Source organism: Lichenostomus cassidix, chromosome 1Ab (genome assembly GCF_008360975.1).
Source record: "Lichenostomus cassidix isolate B80296 chromosome 1Ab, HeHo_3.0, whole genome shotgun sequence".
NCBI classification, from domain to species: Eukaryota; Metazoa; Chordata; class Aves; order Passeriformes; family Meliphagidae; genus Lichenostomus; species Lichenostomus cassidix.
Genome location: NC_139481.1, coordinates 8935408 through 8960155, shown reverse-complemented (window position 1 = coordinate 8960155; position 24748 = coordinate 8935408). Strand labels below are relative to the sequence as shown.

Below are 24748 nucleotides of genomic sequence, written 5' to 3'. Positions count from 1 at the left end.
CTATTCCTTGGATCACTGGAGTGCAGTCTGGATACTTTCCATATTACTGCAGGAGTCTGACCTTTTTTTTTTTTTTTTTTAAATTTTATTTTTTTATTTTTTATCTTTAGCTCAAGAAATATGCTGGGGCTTTTCAAGCACTTCCAGAGTAGGGGCCACATTTTAATGGACAGATTCCTTTGCAGATGGCTTCCTGCTCGTTTGCAATTGCAAAACTCCACTGAGGCAATTACCATGATTGCAGACATGGGAATGTGACATTAGGAAAGCATTTAATGTATTCTCAGCATCTGTTACAGTGCTGCTGCAAATGGAAACCTCGGGGAGATGCCAGCACTGTGGGCAAGACTCGCTTCAGTTTGGCTGACTGGAAGTTCACATCCAGTCTGAACTCGACATGCAGGTACTCTCTGGAGCCACCAAGCAGCCACAGGCAGATCCAGGTGATCCACCTATCCACCCAAATCCAGAGGGTGATTCACCTATCCCAGCTGGTGTCCCAGGGAAGAGGGATGACTTGTCTTCTGGTTGTGCTTCATCCGATGGGAAAGGGAGTAGTTCAGGTGAGGAATCCCATTTTTAACAGCTACAATGAGGTGACTTGAACCCTGTCCTCTGTGCTCGCTGGGATTTTCACAGACCACTGGAAACTGCCCCAGAAATGATGAGCCAATGCTGTTTCACCTCCATGGACTTGTAAGCTGGAAAACCAGGAGATCTGCTTGCCAGAAGAATTTGGTTTCCCAGAAAGGGATGCAGGAGCTGGCAAGAAGATGCTCTATGGGAATAAGGAGAAAGGGGGATGTATCAGCAGTAATGGAGACAAATCCCAGCCTGAAGATAAAAAGCCTTAGCTGTGGTATCCAAGTAGAAAGCAATGCTCTAGGAACCATTTCTTTTAACTTTGCTGCTTTTTTATCTATTTTCTCCCTTACTTCTATGGAGATGCCTACGCCACATGGCTAGAACATCATCATACCCAAATCCATTTTTAAATAGATGTTCAAACAAGACTATTGATCTGCTTATCTTAGAACCTGTTAGTTCTCCTCTGGTGAAGTATTTTCATTTTACATGACATGAGTAACGATGAGAACAAAAGAAATAGAGAGAATTAATAACACATATATTCATTTTAAAAACAGCTATGTTTCGGGCCCTGAACATACAACAACCCAAAAGACAAGGAGGAAGCCCCAGGCTGGTTGACCTGGGAGAGCTTGTTGGTTGGGGTGCAGGTGGGATCTGAAAGACGAGTCACTTGGAGCTGAGAGATCACCTTCCATGCCATATTTTACTCTATTTTGTTGCTTTTTTGTTGGTTTTGTCGGTTTTTTGAGAAAAAACAACAGCACCTCAGATAAATGAGGGTGTATATCAGATGCTGGATGAGCTCCATGCTGTGGGAGAGGACACAGCCATGATTTGAAGGGATTGATTCCTTCTCATTTCTGGAAAGGAAGCGTTTGGGCATCTTCATGGCTGCAGGTCTTGAGAGGAAAGGCTGCTGAAATGGTGCAGACTCACCCAACTGAGATGGGTCTCCCAAGCATGCTGGGTACCACAATTTAATGAGGTTTCACTTCCCTCATCCCCTCCTGCTGTGGGCCTGGGGCTTGTGCAGAGCTGGCTGTTTGCTCCTTGCAGTTCCATGGTTTCCAGAAGAGCCTGCAGGGTGACTATGGCAGGTCCTGGGAGCAGCAGGTCTCAAGAACTTCCCACCTCAGCCTTTGCTGTTTCTCACCTGCTTGGATCCCTGCTCCCATTGTGGAGGCCACGAGCTCCCAGCCTGTGCAAACACCTCCCTTGCTTTGGGGATCACCTTCTCATGCTGCATGGAACACCAGCTGGCAGGGACAGCCAGAGACTGGCAATTCCCTGCATGGCTGAGCATTTGGGGCTGAAATTCAGTGCCTTCCCCAGCTCCACCACCTGTGGGTCCTGCCAGCACAGCTCTTGGAGAGGTTGTGCTGTGAACAAGCTACACTGAATATTAAACAAACCCCCTCTGTGTGCCCCCTTTATTCCTAATTTAACCTGAGGCTCAAACCTCAGCTTGCCAAAGAGCAGCATCCACTGCACTGGGGGACAAGGTGAAACCAGGGTAAAAATGTGCAGCTGGAAATGGTGATGGTGGAGAAAAAACAGCTTTGAAGCAGATCTTAAGTGTTTTGGTTTGGTGGGCTTTTTTTAAGAGTCTAGGCCTAGATTTTAAGAAGTTAGCCTGAAGCTTGGACTAATGTGATTAGTTTCAAATCAGCTGCTAGGGACAAAGAGACTGCTTCCTTGAAATGAAAGTATGTTTGAGTACTAAAAGTACTTGAAGTATTTTTGAGCCTTGGAGTACCTCAGTCTGTCTGGCAGAGGGAATGCAGTCCCCTACAAACACTCTGTCAGGTCACTGCCACACAAATCCCCAGCTCACCTTCCCTCTTCTCCAAACCCTCACTCCCTCTGCCCCATTCCCATCACAAACACCAGCATGGCTGTGTGCTGGCACAGGTTGAAGAAGTAGTCCTGTGGCTACTACTGAGTTTAGCATCTTCTTTCCTTCCTCAGAAAAGGCCACTTTCTGACCTCCCTCTTACTCAGGGGTGAAAGTGCTGCAAAACCATCTGGATTATTCCTCCCCCACAATCCTTTTACTTTTGTTGATTTCTTTTTTCACTTTTCAGTTTCATTTTCAAGGCCTTGCTTAAAGTTGAGGTGAGAAGAAGTGGCAAAGGATGGACACCTCTCAAATTGGCTTTGTGACCTGGTGGTTGGTGGAGGGGATGGTGCCTGCTCCTCCTCTGGGATTTGGGGTTTTGGGGAGCTCTGTAGGGTGCTGGGGGGCTGTGGGGCACATGGGCTTGCAACAACTCGCTTATGCAACACAGGCTGTATCTGCTTGCCGCTGCCAGATTGTGGAAATCTGCAAATAATTGCAAAGTCTGCCAGTTTAATTGGATTGTGGTGTATTTGCACAGATGGGTGAAGTCTTCCAGGCCAATATTTTCCAGAGTGACTTAGCAGTCTCTCAGCTTTGAGATACTCAGTATGAGAGAACTTAGAAGCAATGGGTTTCTGCAGATTTTTTTAAGAGAAGCACCCCCAAACTGAAGTAATCCAAACCATCAATCACCCAGAAATCCCTTGCCACAGAGACCTTGAGATGGGGGAGCTTTCACAGTTAGCTTGATGTAAGCCAAACTAAATTCATAAAAATAATACAAGACATCTTAACACATCGTTTGTTCAGCAGAAAAATCCAGTGTGAATGTGTATGTGTACAGGCATTTTTACAGAAAGTATAATGAATAAATGAACATTTGTAAAATAAGAGGAGGAGGAAAAGAAAGACGTTTTATTTCATGTGCGAGTCGGCTGTTGTTGTTGTTATTTTTTTTAATGAGGTACAAAATGTTACTGTGGAACATTGTCCCTGTGTGCTCTGGCCCTTTTCCAGGCCTAGAGCTCAGTACTTACTGGGGAAAAGAAAGCCTCGTACTTGACTTTCTGAAAGATAGGCTGTTATCGCTTGTTAGAGGCTGAAAAGGAAAAGAATCAAATTACTTATTAATTAAATACAAACTCTGTCAAATTGTTCAGAAGTAATTAGCCCCCAGGGCCCAAGCCACAGATGCCCAATATTTGAATATACAAAAGAAAAACAGTTTATTAACATTATTATCAGCTTTTTCTACCACAAATTTGCAGGGACACGAGAAAGTTGCAGAAGATGCTGCTGTTCTCACAGAGAGATTCCACTAAATCTCTTGCACAAAAATCAGCCATTTGTAAGAAAAAATAAATGGCTACTGTAAAACATCGTTAGGAACATTCACAGAAGTGGTAGGACCAACTTAAAATCATTTCAATTAAATCAGAACATTTTTCACAGGCAGAAAAATGATGTAGTTAAATGATGTTGACGCAACTACTTTTGAGAATGTGACCTTGGAAGTCTGCATGGCTGTAATGACGTCGAGGTGCCCTAGTGCTAAAGTCACTCTTGCAAACAGGACTTCAATAGCTTCAAACCAAACCTAGCTGGCTTTGGAAGGTCTTCCCAAATACTTCTCCAGATTATATGTCCAAAGCTGAAGTCAGCTTTTCACCTGGGTAGCCAAAGTGGACTTTGGCTCCTGCTGGGAGCACTTCTCACTGTTTTGCTGTTTCAGTCAATTTTTGTTTTAAAGCTCATGGTCCTGAAGCCATGCTCCTGCTAGAGAGCTTTGAATCTTTCCTTCAGTGCAGAGGGAGCTTCTGGTTCCTGTGGGTAAGGAGGAAGCCTTGAAAAAAAAAAGCAGAAGAAATTATCAAGAACGCCAACATTGATTTTTTTGAAAACCCAGTGTTATCAAATCCCTGAAGGATCTCAGAGTCATTAGATCCCAACCTCCCCCTTCCCATAAGGCACCCTGAGAAGGCTCCTTGCCAACCACCCTCCAGAGTACTACAGACAGGTTTTCAAAGGTGTTTGGACACCTGAATGCCTGTGAGGAGGTGACCCTGACTTCTCAGCAGGCTCCACTTGGCCTGGTGGGTGGCTGACCAGCCTCTTCTGCATTATGAGAGTTATGGGTTTTGTTCCTAACCCTGGGGCTGAGCAAACCAACCACAGCAGAGTGAGGCAATCCCAAGGCAGAGTCTAGCAAGGTCTCACAGTTTGATCTGAAGGCTTGCAAGGGGTTAGAAAGGACTCCCTGCTGGCCTGGGAGGCTCTGCCTGTGCTCAGGTTCTTCAGCTCCCCTTGACACATCAGGCTGCTGTAGGCTCAAAAAGATACCCCCAGGGCCAGATGAGGGGCTAATTTTTGGTAATTTTCATTGGTTTTGAAGGGCAAAGGAGTTCTGAGAGGTTGGCCATGGCTTGAGAATGCTGAAGACTGTAAGGAATAGAAGAACTTATTTTAGAACCTTGTTACAGAGATACAAGGAACTGTTTTTGAGTCAGGTCATAGCTTTTGCTGCCTTTGTGATTCCCCACCTGTCTTTTGCAGGCTTGGGGTTGGGGGCAACAGGGGGAAAGGAGAATTGCCAGGGCCTCTCACAGTTTTAGCTATGTTTTGTCACTGTCATTTAAGTCAGTTATTAAATATAAACCATGATTTTGTAATGCTAACTTTGTCCTTTGCAAACATTTTGAGTGGAAGTTGTTCTCAAAAAGCCTTTCAAACGAGATAACAAGGTGACAAGTCCTTTAAAGTGACCCTTTCAGGTACTCCTCTCTGAATAGATGTCCCAGTTTAGCTGCTGGCAGCCACAACAAAGGGAGTAACCAGAGAATAACTTGTGAGAGTCAAAATCACAGCAGATTAGGCCTCTGCTCAGAGAAATGTATAACTCCTTGTAAGGGAAACCCAGAGCATGTGCATAAAAAGCCTCTCTTTTTCCATCTTCCTCATAAGCCACCAAAATCATGGCCACAGTGCATTTTGCAATAAACTAGCTTCAGTGAAATAATGTTTGCTTTTTGACTTGCCAGCCTGCTCTACTTTTTCAGGCTTGGCTGGCTTAGGTCAGTCTGAACAGGGTTAGGAGCAGTGATGCAGCCCATGGGTAACTGGGCTCAGGAAGCTCTTGCCCTGGCAGGACCATCCTGGTGGGCATGGCTGGAGGGATGGTAGAGCACTTCTTACAAGAGCATGCAGTGACAGGAGGGGGGGAATGGCTTCACACTGAAAAGGAGTAGGTTTAGATTGGATATGAGGAAGACATTGTTCCCTGTGAGGGTGCTGAAGCCCTGGCACAGGGTGCCCAGAGAAGCTGTGGCTGCCCCTGGATCCCTGGCAGTGCCCAAGGCCAGATTGGACACTGGGGCTTGGAGCAGCCTGGGACAGTGGAAGGTGACCCTGCATGGGACACCTGTCCCTGACTGGATGAGCTCTGATGTCCCTTCCAACCCAAGCCATTCTGTGAAATGCCTGTCAACTACCTCATAACAATATCCTCGTTGCCAGATGCTTGCAGAATCCACTTTCAATCTTTCTCTGCAATAACATCCCATTACTGTAGGTTAATGCCCTGGCTTTTGCATCCCAGAGCTGTGCAATTCCCTTGCTAGCTTGGTTCACACAAATAAGATGTGGTACTGTACAAACAGAGCATTTCCAACAGCTAAAAGTCCAAACAGATTAGGAAAAGGGTGAGGGAAGAAATGTAGGTGCCAGGAGATGCAGCAATGTGCCGTGACTTGGCCAAGGGAAGCCAGAACCAGAACTCAGATCCCAAGCCCTGATAGTAATCTGTTACTTAATGCCATCATTTTGGTATGTGAGATGGGTCATCTTCCTTAAAGGGTTTAAGAAAGTAGCCAGAGCAGATCCTCTGTTTATATAAGGAAGATGTTTGTAGACCTCTTGATCCTAAGGCAATTAATACAGCCCACTGGGGAAAGCGAAAAAAATAAAAAGAAAAAAAAAGGAAAAAAAATTTAAAAATTATAAAGAAGAAAAAGGAAGGGAAAAAGAAAAATAAAAGTAGAAAAGAGAGCTAGGCTAGATTCTCAAGTAAATGGGACCAAGAATGCCTAAAATTCTAACAGATGCAGATGTTTCTATGTCAGGGTATTTTTTTGGTGAGCAGGCTCTTTGTGGTCAGCTGTAAGCATCACATTTACATAGTTCTGTATTTCTGAAAAAGCCTATTGCATGAAGCTGGGATCCTACCAAACAAAAACAAAACACAACACTAATGAAAAGTAACAAGCTCTTCCAGCAATGTTCAGTAACTGACTTAGAGGTTAGTGCTGTGTTCTGGGGGAAAAAAAAATTATCCAGGCACCATATAATTTCGTGCACTAAAAACTCTAAACATTTCACAGGAACATAACATATGACACGGGGTGTTTTTCTTTAATGAATGGCTGTAAGAAACGGGGCCAGCATCCCTTCTCACAGCTGAACGCCTTGTGCCAAGAGCGTTGCTGTACAATGTGTCATCACTCGGGAACCTAAAGAATTGTACTTGAGAAAACATTGCTACAAAATATCATCCCCTTCCCAGAAAGGTTCACTTCAGGCTTTGTAGAAAAACAGGACAACTCATTTCCACTGCACATAATTCTTCTGTTGGGAAACTTTCTTAAAGGCGTAGGTGGAGGAGCAAGGGGCTGGAAAACTGTTTAATCTCGTAGTGACAATAATAGTTCATGGTTATTGTTGCTGCTCAGCTCTTGCTTTGGGCTTTCTGTACTCAGGATTTGACAAACATGGAGCAGGTTAATCCTCTCCACACCCTGAAAAGGGAGAGGGGAGAGGGAGAAGGGGAAGGGGAGGGAGAGAGGAGCAGAAGGGAGGGGAGGGCAGAGGAGGGGAAGGGACAGGGAAAGCAAGTTTAGTTGCCATGAGAAGTCTCTAGTTAAGACTCTTATGTAAAAAATTTGCTGTTCTAACAAAGTGGTGTGGGCTATGTGATGTATTAAATAGGAAGTCTTACACACATGGAGTTAGACTGGATTGAAACTGCTGGTTTTTTTATATGGTGTTTTCTTCAGAGAAATTAGGCCAGTTCAGAGCAAGTAATTGATTTACTGATTTAAGCCTCACCTCTACAATAGTAGTGTTTGCTGGGATAACTCAACATAGTCATGTGTGAGTATGAGCATTTATTTTTAGGGACTGTATATTAATATCCTCTTTCTTGTTCCTGGTGTGAAAAATGGGAAGTTGATTACCCAGAAGGGTGCATCCATCACTGCTGGCTGTAGGACACTCCTGGCTTCACCTGCTTCAAGGGCAGTTGAAGCTTGCTGCTATTTTGCACTTCAAACAAAATGAAAAACAAAAATAAAATTGCCTGAGCCACACCAGAAGAACCTTCCCTGAGATAAAATCAGGGTGTTTTGGCACGACTGCTCCTTTAGTAAGTCAGGGGAAGGCTGGTGACAAGCAGAGCTTCAAAGAGAGAAGAATGAGTATTTTCAGTGCTAATAATTTAACTTTTATTTTCTGCAGACATAACTGTTTGTGTAACCTGTTCTACAGTTATAACACACATTCTGATACATTACCTGTGTTTTAAAACAAATCCCATCAAGAACACCCTTAAATCCCATTAAACACACTCCAAATCCCATTAAGGACATCCCAAGCTGTACCTCCAAAGGGCTGCAGATCCCCTGGGCCAGTGCTGGCACCTGAGCCCAGCCAAGGCTGCTGCAGGTGTGTGACAAGGCACCCCTGTCACCAGGGGTACCCCCGGGCACCCCTGCTCCCCAGCTCCGGCAGGGGGGCGGCAGCAGAGCCCCAGAAATGCCAGCAGCAGCGATGGGAGCTGGTGTTTTGGGAGCTGCCCGGGACAGCCCAGGAGATGCTGCCAGCAGCAGGGCCAGGTCCTGGGCTGGCCTCATCTCTGTCCTTAGGCTCCCTCTAGAGTTTACAGCACACGAGCAGAAGGTCTCCACCGCCACTTGCACAGGAGGGTGGCATCTCCTCGCCCCCTAGGCACGGCTGGATTATGTCTCAGGAATGGCTCTTTCCTCACTGACAGTCCCTGCTGCTGAACCTCAGCGGGCCCTGGTCCTGCCCAGGAGGGAAAGGCTCCTGCTAAGTGAATGTTGGATGGTGAGTCCTTGGGGCCTGCACCTGAAATGTCGTGGCAGGCTTGCCCCACATCTCCTGAAGAAATTAGCACTTGGCCTGAAAAACTGGAGAGGTGGGGAAACAGCGTTGGCTCAGTAACAGCTGAGGTGGGTTTGGAGCAAAGCTCCTCAGAGCCCCACACAGGTCATGCCATATCCCTGCCTGCTTCATCCTCAGCTCTGGAAGACACATCCTGTGCAGGAGCTCAGGTATTATTCCCAATTTCCCCTCTATTGCAAGGGAATTTATAAAATCCCATACAACCTAGATGCTCCATGAGTGCATTTCGGATGGGCTGTGCTGGCTGATGGACAGCCTTATAAAGTGCTGAGGAAGGAGGGTGGCCAAAATGAAGGCGGGAAGCTTGCCTAAGCGATTCTGTAGGAAAGAAAAACAGCGAGCAGCTCTGCCAGTGGAAAAGCCCAACCAAGAAAGAGGAGAGGGGCAGCGGGAAGAGAGGGGACAGGGCGTTCAGAGCCAGGACTTTCTTCGCCCAGACCTCCCTAGAAACACTCCTCCCTCTTTCCTCGTTCACTCCCCCAAGTTTTGTTTGGGGTTTTGTGTTGTTTCCCACTGTTTTCCCACTCCTCTCTCATCTCAGCGGGGCAGGGGTGGCTGCGGGCGGCTGGAGCTGCGGGGGAAGCTCAGCCCTATCCCCATCCCCGTCCCCGTCCCCATCCCCATCCCCATCCCCATCCCCATCCCCATCCCCATCCCCATCCCCATCCCCACCCCGCACCGCCTCCCCGCAGCCCCACTGCTGTGCCCCTCTTTTGCAAGACGATGGCGCTCTGATCTTTCCACAGCTTTACTCCGGGATTTTCGAGTATATTTTTTTCCTGTATTTTTTTTTTCCACGCTTCACTGCTACTACGGGCGGGCGCCTGCCTCTGTCCCGATTTGCTGCAGCCATCGGGGGTGCCTGACTGTAAACAAAACACTTTAGATCATGGCAAGGTCGCTGCAGACACAGCCTTTTTTTTTTTTTTCCTTCGCAGCCGCGGCGATTTAAGGTGGATTGCCGAGATGGCATGGAAGAGGAGAGGGGACGAGCCGAAAGAGCGGCGGGGATCGACCCCGCTCCCCGAGCATGGCCGCGGATGCTGCAGGGATGTGGATGCTCCCACCCCAGGGGAGCCCCTCTGGTGGTTTTTTAAAAGTTTTTCTCCTTAATTTCACCCCCTTTCCCGATGATTTGTCCCAGCGCGACCCCAGCGTTTTCGGCGGGCGGGTTGGGGTTGCGCTGCCCGCGGAAAGACGCGCAGCTCCCGCGGCCGCGGGGAACTCCCCCTCCCCTTTCCCCTCTTCCCAGCCCCTCGCAGAGCAAGGCAGGGTGACAGAGGAGAAGGGGTACAGAGATAAACCGAGGGGCAGACCACTCCTCTTTCATTTTCTCCGTTGCTTAAATTCTTCGCGCCCCCTCTTCTCCTCCCCCACCCCCCGCCCTTTTGGATTTAATTATTCGTGCTCAATATACTTGTACAGCATCCAGGGACTCAGGCCCTTGTGCTAAGGGAGGTATAAACAGAACAACAACAAAAAAAAACCCTAGAAGGTTCTTGTCCTACTGTAACTTGTATTTTTTTTCTTTTCCAAAGGCTTCAGATAAATCAGTGCTCTGTTGCACTGCCGTTCTGTTGCCGGTTCTTCACATGTAGGGCACGGAGTATTTTCCAGTGCTTGGAAACCCACACTCCCCACTTTTTTCCCTCCCCCGTTTCCCAGTTTGTGCTTGTACTCTGGTACATTGTCATAATCCTACAGACAAGAGGGTTGCCTTTCCCTTGTGGATGAGGGAGGCAGGCAGTGACTGCCAGGGAGCAGAGACTGGGAATTCCTCCCCTAAGGAGTCACGGGTGGGACACTCAGCAGCTTACCAGCAGGCAAGCCTCCATCAGCAGGATGAGCCCTGGGCATCCTCAGACATATTCTCAGGATCACTTTGTTACAACTCTCTCGAGTAGATCAACAAAACAAGCTCAGTATCCCAACACCTGACAGAGAAAATGAAGTTTGAAATGGAGCTTCCTTGCTGGTAGCAAAGGCAGGAAAGCCTTGAGAAATGAAGAAGAAATCCTGCAAACACAGCAGATGCAGGCCCCACTTTTCCCAGCTGATGTAGTTTTATCACGGACTTGCAAATTCAAAAAAATGTCTCAGGTCCTGCAGACATGTGGATGTCAGCTTTAATTTTCTGCAAGTGAATTACTAGAACTTGTGGTCTCTGAGAGGACTTGGAAAACAACTTCCAAGTACTCAAATCCCCAGCATATATATATAAATAACATGGCTAATATTGTATTTCAACCTTGTGGTTTTTAAACTAATCTCACTTGTATTCTTTTTTTGTTTTGTTTTGGTTTTTTGCCTGTACACATAGTTTTTTTGAACTTGGATCTGACGATACTGACATTACTCTGCTGAGTGGCGTGAGCAGAAGCTGGAGGCCTTTAGTCTGATGATGGCCAGCAAAGTGCTGGCCTGGGCTGGAGCACTGTGTAGTGGTTGTGTCCTCTCTCCAGTGTGCAAAATCTCCATGTCTTCAAGCTGACTCTCATCTCAGCCAGTTCAGCCCCATTGTGTTGACCCCTGCCTTGCTGAGATAGCTTGTTACTCGTGTACCCCATCACCTTCCCCCCACGAAGCACAATTTGGACAGGGTTGCTCTGCTGGCAAAGGAGACTTGGCCAGATGGATTGGTGCAGAGAGCCTTCAGGGCCCACTAAACATTCAGGTACAGGATCTAGGCACTTGGAAATGTCAAAACCTTTAGTGCCTGAGAGAACCCACAGTGTCACACAACACACTGAGGCTGCCCTGCCTGGGCGGTGGAAAGGGGCTGGAGAAAAGGGGGCAGAGAGTAGGGCACGATTGCTCTTCTGTCCACCACACCTGCTCTGACTATCCAAGGAAGTTGCTTAGAAAATCCCTGGCTGTGACTCTTTGCTCATCTAATCTTTTGAGCACACAAACAGGACAAACCCCAGTGCTTTTTTTCCCCGCAGGCTTGCTGATATCTGAAATCCCAGCAGAGGTTTTAGAGACTCTTCTGGCTAGAGGGCAAAAAGAGATGATCGTCTTGGCACTCGGAGCCACCAGCCCATCTCGGCAGCCAGCAGGGTCAGATGCTGCGGCTCAGGGCGCTGGTCCCGCTGCGTGTCCCGGGTGGCCAGCCTGCCCACTAGCCCCCAGCTCGTCCCCAACCCCGGACCTCGGCGGGGTTATGTCTCCAGAGCCCAACCCGGGCAAACCAGAGCGGTGGATTGTGCTGTCACAGCCCTGACTCCCAAGCAGCAGCCACCATTCCCCAGGCCGCCCGGGCGGGATGCGGGTGTGTTTTGCGGGGCTGGGCGGTGGGTGAGGAGCGCAGACCCCGCGCTGCGCTGCCGTCCCACCCCTGTCGCCTTGCCCGGCTCCGCTGGCCGTGGCCCTGCCGGGCTGGGAGCGCCGTGCCACCTTTAGAGCCGGCGGCGGCGGCGGGGCAGGGCCGGGCGGACGGGGCGGTGCCCGCCGCCGTAACCAATGGCTCGGCCGGGCTGTTTAAATAGACTCGTCCTGTCAATCATTTTCTTCTTCGTCAGCCTCCCTTCAATCGCCATATTGGGCAACCGAGAAAAGGGCTCGTCTGCCGTTGTTTTTTTCCGTCTCGCGTTTACTACGCGGCGGCGGTGCGAGCGGCGGGGGCATCGTCGGCACCAGCGGCATCGGCAGCGCCGTGCGCGGCGGGCAGGCACCGCGGGGACAGCGCCGCGCTCCGCTCCTCTCCCGCCCGGGGCTCCCCGGCGGCGGCAGCGGCGGCTCTCGGGGCTCATCCCCGGGCCGGCGCTTATGCAAGGGCGCCTCCTCGCCCCTTCTCCGCGGGCCGAGGGCGAGCGGGGCCGAGGCGGAGCCGCAGCGCGGGGCAGCGCGGAGCGGAGGATCGGAGCGGAGCCGCCGGGCGCCGGGAAATAAAGGGCGGCGGAGAGGCGGCGGCGGCCGCGGAGAGAGCAGCGAGCACAAGCACCCCGCCGCCTGGAGCCACAGGGTCCGGGGAGATGTCAAACGTCCGCATTTCTAATGGGAGCCCTACCCTGGAGCGCATGGAGGCCAGGCAGTCGGAGTACCCGAAGCCGTCAGCCTGCAGGAACCTCTTCGGGCCGGTGAACCACGAAGAGCTCAACCGGGAGTTTAAGAAACACCTGCAGGAGATGGAGGAGGCGTACCAGAGAAAGTGGAATTTCGATTTCCAGAATCACAGGCCGCTGGAAGGCAGGTACGAGTGGCAAGCCGTGGAGAAGGGGAGCTCGCCCGACTTCTACTTCAGACCCCCCCGGCTACGGAAAGCCGTCTGCAAGTCCGCCGGCCGCCAGAGCCTGGATGTAAACGGGAATTGCCAAACCGTGGTTTTTGTCGGTTCTCAGGGAATCTCAGAGGACACTCACTGTGTAGCTCAAAAGACTGATGTTTCAGAAAATCAGAGGGACTTAGCAGAGCAGTGCACTGGGCAGAGGAAAAGACCCGCGGCCGATGGTAAAGTACCCCACGGCTCTGCCCCGCGCCCCACTCGTGTCAGCGCCGCCGCTCCGGCCCCTCCGCCCCTGCCACGCGTGGCCCGGCCGCCGTGGGCTCTGCCCCGCCGGGCACCGGCTCGGCGTGCCCCCCCCGCCCCTTTTCCCCCCAAAAAGCCCGGGTAGTGTTTGCAGTCCCGGGGGGGCCCGCCTAGAGTGGGGGCCGGGAGCTGGTTTGCAAGGAAGAGCCCTTAGACGCGGGTCATCCCCCCGAGCCCTCGCCGCCCCTCCGCGGGGACCCGGCCTCCTGCCCAGGTGGGAGGAGGTTCACAGCGCTCAGCAAAAGACGAATATGGATTTTAGCCGAAAAGAGGGAACTTGGATCTCCTACCTAGAGAGAAGCCCATCTCCCCACCCCCTGCTCGCTTCACGCAGCCGATACCTGCCATGGGGATCCGGCAGTATTCCCCCCTCGGTCCATCTATCCCCCCTGGATGCTGAGCAAACATCTGGAAGGAAAATATTTTAATACCGCTTCCTCCCTCCCCGTTTTTAATTTTCTCCTCCTAGATTCCTCTCCTCAAAATAAAAGAGCCAACACAACAGAAGAAGAGGTCTCAGAAGAGTCCCCCAGTGCCAGTTCAGTGGAGCAAACACCCAAGAAATCAAGCCCGAGAAGACATCAAACGTAAAGCGTTTAGGTCGGTTCCCTTTAGGCTCTGGCATTAGGATGCAAATAAGGGAAAGAAAGGGTGACCGAGTGTCTATCCCGCGTCTGTAAGGGGTGGGGAGGGGGCTTCGTGCCCCGCTGGGCCCGCCGAGGGGTGTTTGCTGCGAGGAAGGGTGGCTTTCCCCGAGCGCTCGGCAATGGGTGTGTGTCGGAGGGTGGGGAGTGGGAGGCGCAGGGCTTGAAAAGAACAAAACAAGGAGCGAAGCCCAGGCTGGGCTCGGCAGCGTCAGGGGGCTGGGGCAGGGGCTGCAGGGGACGGAGCTTTTCTTCCTGCGGCAGGCAGGGCGCTTTCCCAGGGCCCGTGCGGGTGGAGGGACGCGGCTGGAAAGGCGGCTGGTGCATCGGTCAGATGCCAGGGGATTTCGGGGGTCTTCCCCTGGCCGCCGCCCCCGGGGCTGTTTCACCTCCTGTGTCAGCCTTGCCGCCAGCTCCCACTGGGGGAGAAACCAGTCGAGAAGTTGGGTTTCAGGGGAATCCGGGCACTTTCTCAAAATCCGAGCGATGCAGGGTTGTTTTGTTTTTGTTTGGGTTTTTTTTCCCCCTTTTTTGTTTCTGTTGTTTTGGTTTGGTTTTAGAGGCTGGCAGGGGGAAGGGAGCGGGTTAATGAGAGGCTGGGTTGTGCTGCTTTTTTTTTTTTTCCTTTTTTTTTTTTCCCCTCCCCTACACCCTTCTTGTTGTTTTGTTTTAAGGCGAAGGCTGGGGCGGGGAGAGCTGGTAAAAACTGCGCCGGCGGTTTGGGAGCCGAGGTTAGGAGCGAGGTTTACAAAAACCATTTGCGATTGTGCAGAGAGAGAGAGAGACAGAGAGAGATTAAGCTGTAAAGCAGAAGTTGCAACAAATTAGTCCCGCTGGGGTGAGCCGTGCCGAGCGCGGCCATGCGGATGCCATCACTGGGGTTGGGCTGGGGGACGGGAGGAGCTCCCCGCCGAGGGATGCAGCGCCCGCGGCTGCCGGCAGCGGTGCGGGGATGCCGTGTCGGTTTGAACCGGTTGCGCCGCGGATCGCGTTTCTTGTCCGTGTTTTCTAATCGCTTTCCCCCTCTCCCCGTCTTCTTCTTCTTTTTTTTTTCCCCCCCATTATTCCCCTTGCAGAGCGGAGGAGGTGCACGTCCTTGTCCGTCGGGTGCGGCGGGCGGCGATGGAGCGAGGAAAGATGTAAAGTTGTAGTGGGAAAGAAAAAATACATATCGCCGATCTCCGGGGGATGGAGGTCCTGTACAAGCACTGAAAAAGAAGAAAAAAACAAAAAAAATAGAAAAAAAACAGCAACAAAACAACAGCAACAAAAAGCAAACAACAATAACACTAAATTTTAGGCACTCTTAAAAGACCTGCCTCTAAAAGCATTGGATGTAGCATTGTGCAATTAGGTGTTTCCTTATTTGCTTCATTGTACTACCTGTGTATATAGTTTTTACCTTATGTAGCACATAAAACTTGTTGGGAGGGGGGAGGGACTGGAAGAGGGTGACTGATTGGAACTTGCTTTCACAATCTAGCAAGCAAAGAAATCTATGAAGAGAAGCAGTGTAGGTTTTTTATTACTTAAAGATGTATTGTCCCTTTAAGTGGGTCCACAGTATTTTTATACTTTTTAAAATTTTTTAAATTTTTATAAAATATTTTTAATTTTTTTTTAATGTATCATCGTGGTAACCCTGTTCAGAGCAGATTATTGTGAAATTTCTTCCTAGAGCATTAAGCTGAAGAGGTGGGAGCTGTGATGATTCCGTTATGTAGTAGCAAAAGTTCCCCCCCTCAAATCCATATGCCAAAATTGAATGCTTGTAAAAGTTGTGTAAAATTATCCCACCTGATTACATTGCCTGATTTTTTTTTTTTTTTTTTTTTTTTTAAACCTAATCCGGAAGGCTTTTGCTCTGAATCTGGAATATTGTTGTTTTCTGATCTGACCCACTTCCTGAAGTGTTTGTGTGTGAGGGGAAAAGGGATACTACATCTTTAAACAGTATTTCTACGTTGCCTGTGTACCTGTATGTAAAAATAAAAAAAAAAAAGTTTGAAGTGTACCTGTGTACATAACTCTGTAAAGACACTGAGAAATTATACTAACTTATTTATGTTAAAAGATTTTTTTTAATCTAGAAGACAATATTTTTTTCCCCATAAAGCCAAAGTGGCATGGTTTTGTGCATTTGTAAGTGCTCTATTTGGTAGACTTCTTAGAGGGTTTTTTTCTGTTTGGGTTTTTTTTTCCTTTTTTTTTTTTTTTTCCTTTTTCTCTCATAATTAATATGGCTGTGCTTAAAAGATTGCAGACTGAGCCAATTTAATTTTTTTTTTTTGTATTGTGTGGGGGAAAAAATCCAGATTGATATTGTTTCACATCAAGCAATCAATAAAGAAAACTGCCATATATAAGAAATATGGTCTTCATTAGTGTGTGTTTCAACCTCCCTCAGCCTGGCACAGGAGGAAATAAGACTGCAAGAAATACTAGCAGTTTTCCTTTGGGTATCCATGTATTCCTGGGTCTGATGCAGGTGAAGATAAGGATGCAGCATCCTTAGTTTCTCCATGGAAGGTGCTCAGGCACTGAACGAGTCCAGGGCAGTGCTGGAGTCACCATTCCGGGAGGGATTTCAAAGCCGTGACAATGTGGCACTTGGGGACAATCGTGCAGTGCTGGCTTCACAGTTGGATTCAAAAGAGGACTTTTCCAACCGTGATGATTGTGAGTCTTTGTGATAACTGGGAATGATGCGCTCCCTTCGTGCAGAAGAGTGGAATATCCTGTGTCATCGTGGTTTTTGATTGTGGCGTGTGCTTGTTGTTTGGGTGGTTTTTTTCAGAGAGTGAGGAGGTGTATCCATGTATTTCTTGCACTTAGCCCTCCCAAGGCTTCACCCTGGAGCCCGAAGGAGCAGAGAGAGCAGGGGCAGCGCAGGGGCAGCGCAGGGGCAGAGCAGGAGCACCGCAGGGGCAGCGCAGGAGCAGCGCACAGGCAGCGCCTCCCCGGCGTGTCGCTCGCTTCTCTCCCGGGGCATCTGCCCGGGCCTCTGGTGGCTATCAAAGATGGCGCCTCGCACGCCCCGCTGCCGCCTGATGCTGGCGGAGCCACCGAGCCGCTCTGCCGCCCCGCAGCCCCGCCGAGCCGCGGCCCCGCAGGGTGCGGAGGGGATGCCCTGCCCTGCCCGGCCCTGCCCTGCCCGCCGAGGTGCGAGAGGCCCCCTCCGCCCGGCGTCCTCATCCCCGGGGCTTGCGAGAAATAAATAAACACGTAAATGAACAGAACGGGGGCGGAGGGGGAGCGCAGCTCTCCGCCAGGCTCGCCGGGGTCCTCCCCCCGCCTCGGTGCAACGCGATCCTGTTGTTTATCCCGGCCGCGCCCGGGCTCGCCCTCGCTCCGAAAGCTCCCCAGAACGCGGGGCTGTGCCGGGCTGGCGCTGCGGAGGGACGGGAAGGGAGGGCGAGTGCAGCCGCAGCTCGGGCACAGCGGGCCGGAGGGGCACGGCGGGCGCTGCCCTTGCCCGGCCCGCTGGACACACTGCCCTCCGCCCCCGGCGCGCTCCTGTCCCTGTCCCTGTCCCTGTCCCTGTCCCTGTCCCCGTCCCGCCCTCCTGCCCCCCGCGCAGCGCCTGCACCCGCCCGGCCTGTGTGAACCCAGCCCGCCAAACGTGGAAAACAGTCGCGAAGATTTGAAAAAAAAAAAAAAAAAAAGAAGTTACGTGGTAGTTTTTATTTTTTTTTCTATTTTTTTTTCCCCAGCACGAACAAAGTGATCTCGGTGGAAAATAAATAGCGGCGCCTCCCCGAGCCGGCCTATCCCCGCGGCCGGCGCAAGCCAAACCCCCCGGGGGGGTGCGGGGCAGGGCGGGGAGCCGCCGCTGCAGCCCGGGCGGGGAGGGGGGCCGCCCGCTCCTCCGTCACGTAGGGTTTGGATGTGCCCTCTCACCGCCTCCCCGCTATGATTTTTCGTATTTTTTTCTTTCCCGTTGCTGCCGCTGCCGATCGGTGCGGCTTCTCCCCTGCGCAGCAGCCCAGGGCAGCGCCCGCCGCTATCGCAACAGCGCGGGGGAGCGCCGGACCGCCCCCGCCTCCTCCTCCTCCTCCTCCTCCTCCTCCTCCTCCTCACCGGGGATGCGCGGGCCGCGGCCAGAGGGGAACATCCCCCGCCGCCCCGCCCGGAGCGGGGGGCAGGGCGGCCGTGGCTCGGTCCCGCCTAGCCCCCTCCCTCGGGAGCTGCTTGCGGCGCGGAGCCCCGCGGGGAACCAGAGACGGGGCCGGGCCCGCGCGGCGGGGGCACGTTTTTAAATCTGATTTCCCCCCTCCCTTTCTCCTGCTCGCCGCAACGTCTCCTCCTCGGGCGGCTGGAGGCAACCTTGCCTCGCTGCTCCCCTGCGCCTGCAGCGCTCGGCGGGCCGGGCGGGGGAGGGGAAGGGCGGGGCGCGGCTCGGCCCGCCCCGTCTGATGCAACCGCGCTGCCGCCCCGAGCCGTGCGCACGCAGCCGCCGCCCTCCCCCTCCCGCTCTTCCCTCCCTTTCCCTCCCTCCTTCCCTCCCTCTGTCCCTCTCCCCGCTGCCCGTCCCTCTCGGCGGTCACACGTCCGCGCAGAGGCGCGCACCCCGCGTGTGCACACGCACGTACCTGCGCGCTCTCGCAGCGCGTTCCTCCCGTGCCGGGCTGCCGCGGGGCTCTCCCGGTGATCCCCGGCCCGACGGTCCCCCGCCATCCCCCCGCCGCCCCCCCGCCATCCTCCCGCGCTCCCGGGCTGCTCACGGCTTCCTCTCGGGGTTCCGTGCAGGGCCGTGCGGCAGGGTTGGCTTTCCCTTGCAGAAAGCCGCGTTCCCGTGCCAGAGAAGAGAGATGTGACCCCTTCCTTAGCAGGAGGATTTTGGACGTGGATCTGACCGCTTTTCGCTGGAGACGTTTGGCTGGAAGAGAAAGTACTAACAATGTCTCCTTAAAGTCAATATTGACACCCACTGCTTTCCAGCTGTGGAGCCAGCCTCCTCTTCCTCAGATGAGGAAATTAGCTGGAAAGCGATGCTTCCCGACATCCATACCCATCTGTGCTTCTCAGTAGCTTCAGCTGAAAAAAAGCCGAAACTGAATTTCCTTTTCAAAAGAAAACATTCCACTTCAGAAATGTCAACATGTTTTGTTTCAACATCTTGCAGCATTTTGTCTCTTTTTTCCTCAAAAGTAACTTACTATCCTCATTTATTACTTTTTTAAAAATACCAAAAGAAAATGTCTGCAGTACAGTGGCTTTAACAAAAGGTGTTATCTGCAGTAAAATAATAAGATTATATTGTGTGAATGGTTCTGCTCTGTCCCCAAATTAGATGCTTTCTGCTTTGATTTTACTGGAAAAACTTTGAAGACTTTCTGTACTTTATTAATACAGTTTTTTTTTTCTCCCACCTCTGATGTTTCATTTACTTATGGAGCTGAAAAAAGGCTTTTTTTTCCCACTGGGCGGGTTGTATCTGCACTTGTGGTTTGCTGTGCTTCGTCCAGGCTCAGCCACCTCCTCCACCCAGGCATCTTGTGTGCCTTTCCTCTCCCAGCCTCCTTTCTCTCTTGCCCACATCAGTCATTGCAAGACTCAAAATGAGGCAAAAAAGTAGAGGAGAATGTGGTTTTCCTCTGGTTTTTTTTTTTCCTTTTTATTAAAAAAAATTTCCCAATTCACTTAAAAGGCAAGGGAATATATTATTTTCCTATAATATAAAATTAATAATGATAACATAAATATCAAAATAACATGTTAATATATAATGGTAATATACAGAGTGCAACTGCCTAAAACCAAATCAGCATCAGACTCTCTGCTTCTCCTGGGAGAAAACAAAGCTTCCTGCCCTAAGCTGCCACTGCTGCAGGTGACCAGGCCTCGGAGGGTTTGGAGCTGCAGCTCCCTGCTTAGAGCAGGAATGGGAATGGGGTGGCTTCCCAGGATGAGTGGGGAAGAACAGGGGGATGCAGCATGCTTCCCAAAGGGGTTGTCCTTTCGTGGGGCACTGCCAGAGTGTGCCTCCTCCCAGGGGAGCTGGGAGAGCATGGAACTCCTCTGCTTCCAGAGGGGCTGCCTTGTGTTCACAGGTCTGGCTGCCATTGGGATGTACTCGAGTTAAACAAAACAGCTGCTTTGCCTTTCTTTTTGTGCCCCACTCCAGCCAGGGCTGCAGCTGTGCATCAGGGCAGTGTCTGCCCTGAGAGGTGGGACAGCTCCTGCCTGCTGCCCACTGCTCCTGCACTCTGCCAGCACTGAGGAGCAGGGTTTGGGGTAACCCCTCTGGAATCCCCCCTTTCCCAGCTGGGCCTGCTGTGTGTGCCCTCCCTGTTTTAATTATCCTGCTGATCCACGGGTTCTGCACAAGCCATGGCACAAGTAATTTGCTGTTGAGGGGCTGTGGGGATCTGCTCTCAGGTGTCTGGCAGTTCCCTGGCTCTGGGTTTTGGAAAAGGGGAGGGTTGCTGCTGCAGCTCACACATTGCAGGGTGTCACTGCAGTGGAGGACACCAGTGCATGGCCCAGCTGGACCAGGCTGACCTGGGTGGGTGTGGCAGGCTGGACTGTTCTGTGCTGTGCTGTTCTGTTCTGTTCTGTGCTGTTCTGTTCTGTTCTGTGCTGTGCTGTGCTGTTCTGTTCTATTCTGTGCTGTGTTTTTCTGTGCTGGTCTGTGCTGTGCTGTTGTATGCTGTGCTGTGCTGTTGTGTGGTGTGGTGTGTGCTGTGTTTTTCTGTGCTGTGCTGTGCTATGCTGTGCTGTGCTGTGCTGTGCTGGTCTGTGCTGTGCTGTGCTGGCAGGGCTGCTCCTCTCCTCCCGGCAGCTCTGGCACCTGCCAGCCAGCTCTGGGTGGAAGCAGGAGCAGCACACCTTGTGGTTCAGCGTTCCCCATCCGCTCAGACAGGCTGTGCCAGCTCAAGCTTTTATACCTGGCCGTCCTACTGCGCCTGCAGCTGTTTGGAGGAGACAGCAGGCAGGAACATTAGTTTCATTCCAGTTTTATCCTTGGCCTCACATCTGAGGCTTCAAGCAAGGATTGCAGTCGTGGGCAGACGCCCCATTTTGTGTGCTCCAGACACGACTCCCACAAAGACCAAGCAGTCCTTTACATGGAGGCCAGAAATCCAACTGTTGCCTGATAAAGCCTTTCTGTCATGACTGGCTCCACCCAAAGTGAACCCAGGGACCTACATGTGTGGAAGGGGCTCCCTATCCCCTGCTACCTGAGCAGGCTGGAAGAGCTCTGCAAGCAGATTGCTGTGTCCCAGCAAGCACAGTTGTAGCTGTGGTTCTCCCTTTCTTGGGGAGAGAAGCTGGAGATCCAAAAATAATCATACTGTAATTTTTTTCTGCCAGATGGGAAGCCTGGAGTTGGTACCATAAGCTTAGTAACCTGGTACACCACACAACTTCCTTTTTTAATTTTTTTTTTTCTGGAATGATGTGATTGTTCCCATCTGAGCTGCTGGCTTCCTGATGTATATATTTTATTCTAGCTGGAGACTGATCACAAGTGAGGACACATGCATACACAAATGAATATAGATATTTATTTATTTTTATTAGTGGAAGAGAGACCTCTACTGGCTCAGCTCACAGAGCCACTCGAATGACCACAGTGGAGCTCTCTCTCACCTTCTCTTCACCTGCTTGGGAAATCTCCCCCTGCATCACAGCCAAGGGAAGCTGAGAGGCAACAACCTTTCATGTTTTCTCATTAAAAGATCTAGCATGTGGGGAGTCACTCAGCTGCAATTGCTAGCATGTGAATTTATGACAGCCCTTGGTGCAGTAAATCAAGTAGCTTATTTCCTTTAGGAGGAGATGAATCTTGAGCACTGATGCAGAGCAGAGAATTAAAGTTTTATTGGTGCTGGAGGACAAGTCGGCAGGGTGTTTTCATCCACTCCATTGATTTCAGTTGCCTTTTATTCTCTTTGTGTTCTTCCTCCAAGCTGGTTCTGTAGCACTGCAATGAGGATGGCTTCAAAACCACCTTGTGTGGGTCAGGGCTCTTCAGCATCTTGCCTCAGCTGTCAGCTGGATTGATCTTGACTCCTACCTGGGCCATACCTAGGGCTGATGATCAGTTGGGTGCTTCTCTTCCTGGGATGGGGAAGAGTTAATATGCAGTGTGTTTTCCTAGCAAAGCTGTCTTTATCTGAGCACAAGTAATGCAAAGCAGGGCTTGGTGTTTGCAAACAGGTGGAGCTGGGTGAGCCAGTTGTGTAAGGCCTGTAAGTCCTGAGCTGCCAGTCAGGTGAAAGCAGCAGAGGAAGGAGTTCCATAAGGTTGATCAAGGGACTGGAGCATCTCTCTTATGAGGAAAGCTGAGGGAGCTGGGGCTGTTGAGCCTCGAGAGGAGTCCAGCTGAGAGGAGCCTCAGCCCTGGCTGTCCCTGGCTGCAGGGAGGCTCTGAGCAGGGCCAGGCTCTGCTCCAGCAATGGCACCAGAGGGACAGGCAGGGACTGAGCCCAGGGAGCTCCACCTGGACATGAGGCAGAACTTCTGTCCTGTGCAGTGCCTGAGCACTGAACAGATTGTCCAGAGAGGGTGTGGAGTCTTCTCTCTGGGGATATTCCAGAGCCATCTGGACACAATCCTGTGCTGTGTGCTCTGGGATGGCCCTGCTGGAGCAGCGAGGTGACGCCAGATGAGCCACTGTGGTCCCTTCCAAACTGACCCATCCTGTCATCCTGTGATTCTGAGTACTGCTGAAATGCTAGCTTAGGCATCCCCTTCATGCTCATCCAGCCCACTCATTCCTGCCCCTGGCATTGCTGGTGAAGCTACTTCAGGAACTGCAGTGGGGAATGGATCTTGCAGAGATTTTCCACCTTCCCTTCTTTGTCATTGGTTTGTGTGTTGTTATTTTTTTCTCCCCAGCTGGATCCATTTCTGGTCTCTTCCTCACTAAGCTGGCACCTAGAGCTTGGCCAGCTCAGTGGGTGGGAAGGAGCAAGCTGGCTGCACCACCACGAAATCACAGCCTGGGAGCTGCTGTGTCTTGCTTGTTCTGTGCAGTGAAGCAAAAATGAAAGCCTTGTGAAGGACAACTGCTGCTCATCTTATGGTTATGAGGCTTGCTGGAAGGTGCTGGGCAGTCTCTGGTACTGCAGTCCAGGGCTCTGCCTTCCAGCTTTCTCCTCACATCTCTGGCCATCAAAATCTGCCCCACAAATGACCTGAGAGCTGGGGAAATAGAGATTGGTGTCAATGGCCTGAAGTTTCTGCGTTGTTTGCCAGGGGATCTCCATCACAGAGCTGTTCCAGAGAGATCTGCTGAGTCACAGCTGCTCATTCTTTGTGGAAAAGTGGCCTGGTGCATTGCATGCAAAGGTGGAGGAACATGCAACAGTGGTTTCTGGAGCTGAGGGTGGTGGAGTAGGTACTCTCACTGTGCCTTTCCTGACGTATCTCTGTAGCAAAAGCACTTGCTTTGTTTTAAAAGAAAAAGTTGCTCTGCAGCCACCTTTTTTACCTTTTCCTTTCACCTCTCTCACCTGTACCCCTTTACCAGTCCCAGTGTGGTGAGAGCACCCACTAATTTGCAGACATTAATTACCTCTTCTTACCAAATTTCTCTTTGGTGAGCATTCTGTGTGCTGTATTTTTGTCTTGCCTGGGTCCTGCTGTCCTGCTTCACCTTCACCCTCAAAAACCCCCAAAAAATTTACTATGTATTGAGTAGAAATCTTTTGGGCAAGAGCTAGGATATTGTTCTGTGTATCCCAGATGCTAAGTACTGAGCCTGGTTTTTTTTTTTCCTCTTTCCTTTTATCCTTCCTCTGTCTTTCCAGATCTTTGAAAAGAAAAGCTTGACAGATCTGAGCAGTTCAGGTCCCAGGATGTGGAATTCTCCAAGAGCAGTTAACCTCACTCAAGCAGGTGAAGCCCTCTGCTGTACCCATGTAAAATCTAACTAAAAGCATACCTCTAATTTCTACAGCTTGCTGCATCACTCCCTCCTGGTGCCATTTCCTGCTCCATCTGATGTGCATTTGTACTGCCCTGTTTGTTTGAAATTGCTCTTGGTGCCACCACATCATGTCCCACCTGCCACTCTCACCTTAAAGTGTAGTTCTTGTCTGAAAGCAATGATCCTAGTGGTGGTTTATTTAGCTATTGTGTTCAGCACAAAAAACAGAGAGGGTCTCTGGTTCTTCTGCTGAAGAGCAGTGGAGCAGTTTGCATTGCCCTCATTCATCCCCAGTGGTTAGCAAGGGTGTTACAGAGGGCTTTGCTGGCTGGTGGTCTGCTGGGATTTAAGGAATCACTGCTGCTTCTCACAGAAATCTGCCCTCTCTTATGGCAATGGCTTGGAATAGAAGAGTTGCATCAAGTTTGTATCTTCTGTCTTTGTGTTCCAGCTGCTCGGTGGCTTGAATGTCTCCTCTAAGTCTGAATTTCAAACCCCTGCCCTTCAGAATGGATCACAGAATCACAGCATGGTTTTGGCTGGAAAAGACCTTTAAATATCATCTAGTTCAACCTCCCCTGCAATGAGGAGGGAGGTTTTCAGTGAAGTCAGGTTGCTCAGAGCCCAGCCTGGCCTCAAATGTTTCCAGGCATGGGCCTTTTGCAGCCTCTCTGGGAACATCATGAACAATTCCAGATAAAGGGCAACTCTTAATCTTAACCTGTCCAGGAGACAGTTTCTCAAGGGCCAGTCTAAGTCCAAATGGCAGAAATTCCACCAAGGAGAATCACAGACTTCCATCTTTTTGCTGTCTGTTGAAGGTATGCTTCCTGGTGCTGATTTCTCTTTGCTAGAAAAGATCCAGAAGCACCTTAAAAATCAGATGCCAAAATGAAACAAGGCACTGAACACACAGATCTTCCCTGGGCAAGAGGATGGGAGTGAGCAAGCAACCCACATGTGACAAATGTCAGGCATGTTGCTGAATGCAGCTCTGGAAGCTGCTCAGATGCTGTGGTCAGGTGGGTGGGTATTACAAACCCATCTGGGCTAGAAAAGAGAAACATTTT

General features: G+C 50.8%; 1 protein-coding gene and 1 long non-coding RNA gene across 2 annotated transcripts; one reads left to right on the top strand and one right to left on the bottom strand.

Moving 5' to 3' along the window:
* Positions 1-76: 76 nt before the first annotated feature.
* LOC146442894 (uncharacterized) lies at positions 77-7587 on the bottom strand. Its single transcript, XR_014849488.1, has 3 exons — positions 4500-7587; positions 3469-4274; positions 77-778 (listed from the first exon to the last, which is right to left on the bottom strand). It is a non-coding gene; the product is annotated as an uncharacterized LOC146442894 (long non-coding RNA).
* A 4543-nt stretch (positions 7588-12130) lies between these two features.
* CDKN1B (cyclin dependent kinase inhibitor 1B) lies at positions 12131-16168 on the top strand. The gene is made up of 3 exons (XM_085049707.1): positions 12131-13075; positions 13624-13754; positions 14875-16168. The coding sequence occupies exons 1-2, from the start codon at positions 12601-12603 to the stop codon at positions 13743-13745; spliced, it is 597 nt and encodes a 198-aa protein (XP_084905833.1). The 5' UTR covers positions 12131-12600; the 3' UTR covers positions 13746-13754; positions 14875-16168.
* Positions 16169-24748: the final 8580 nt, after the last annotated feature.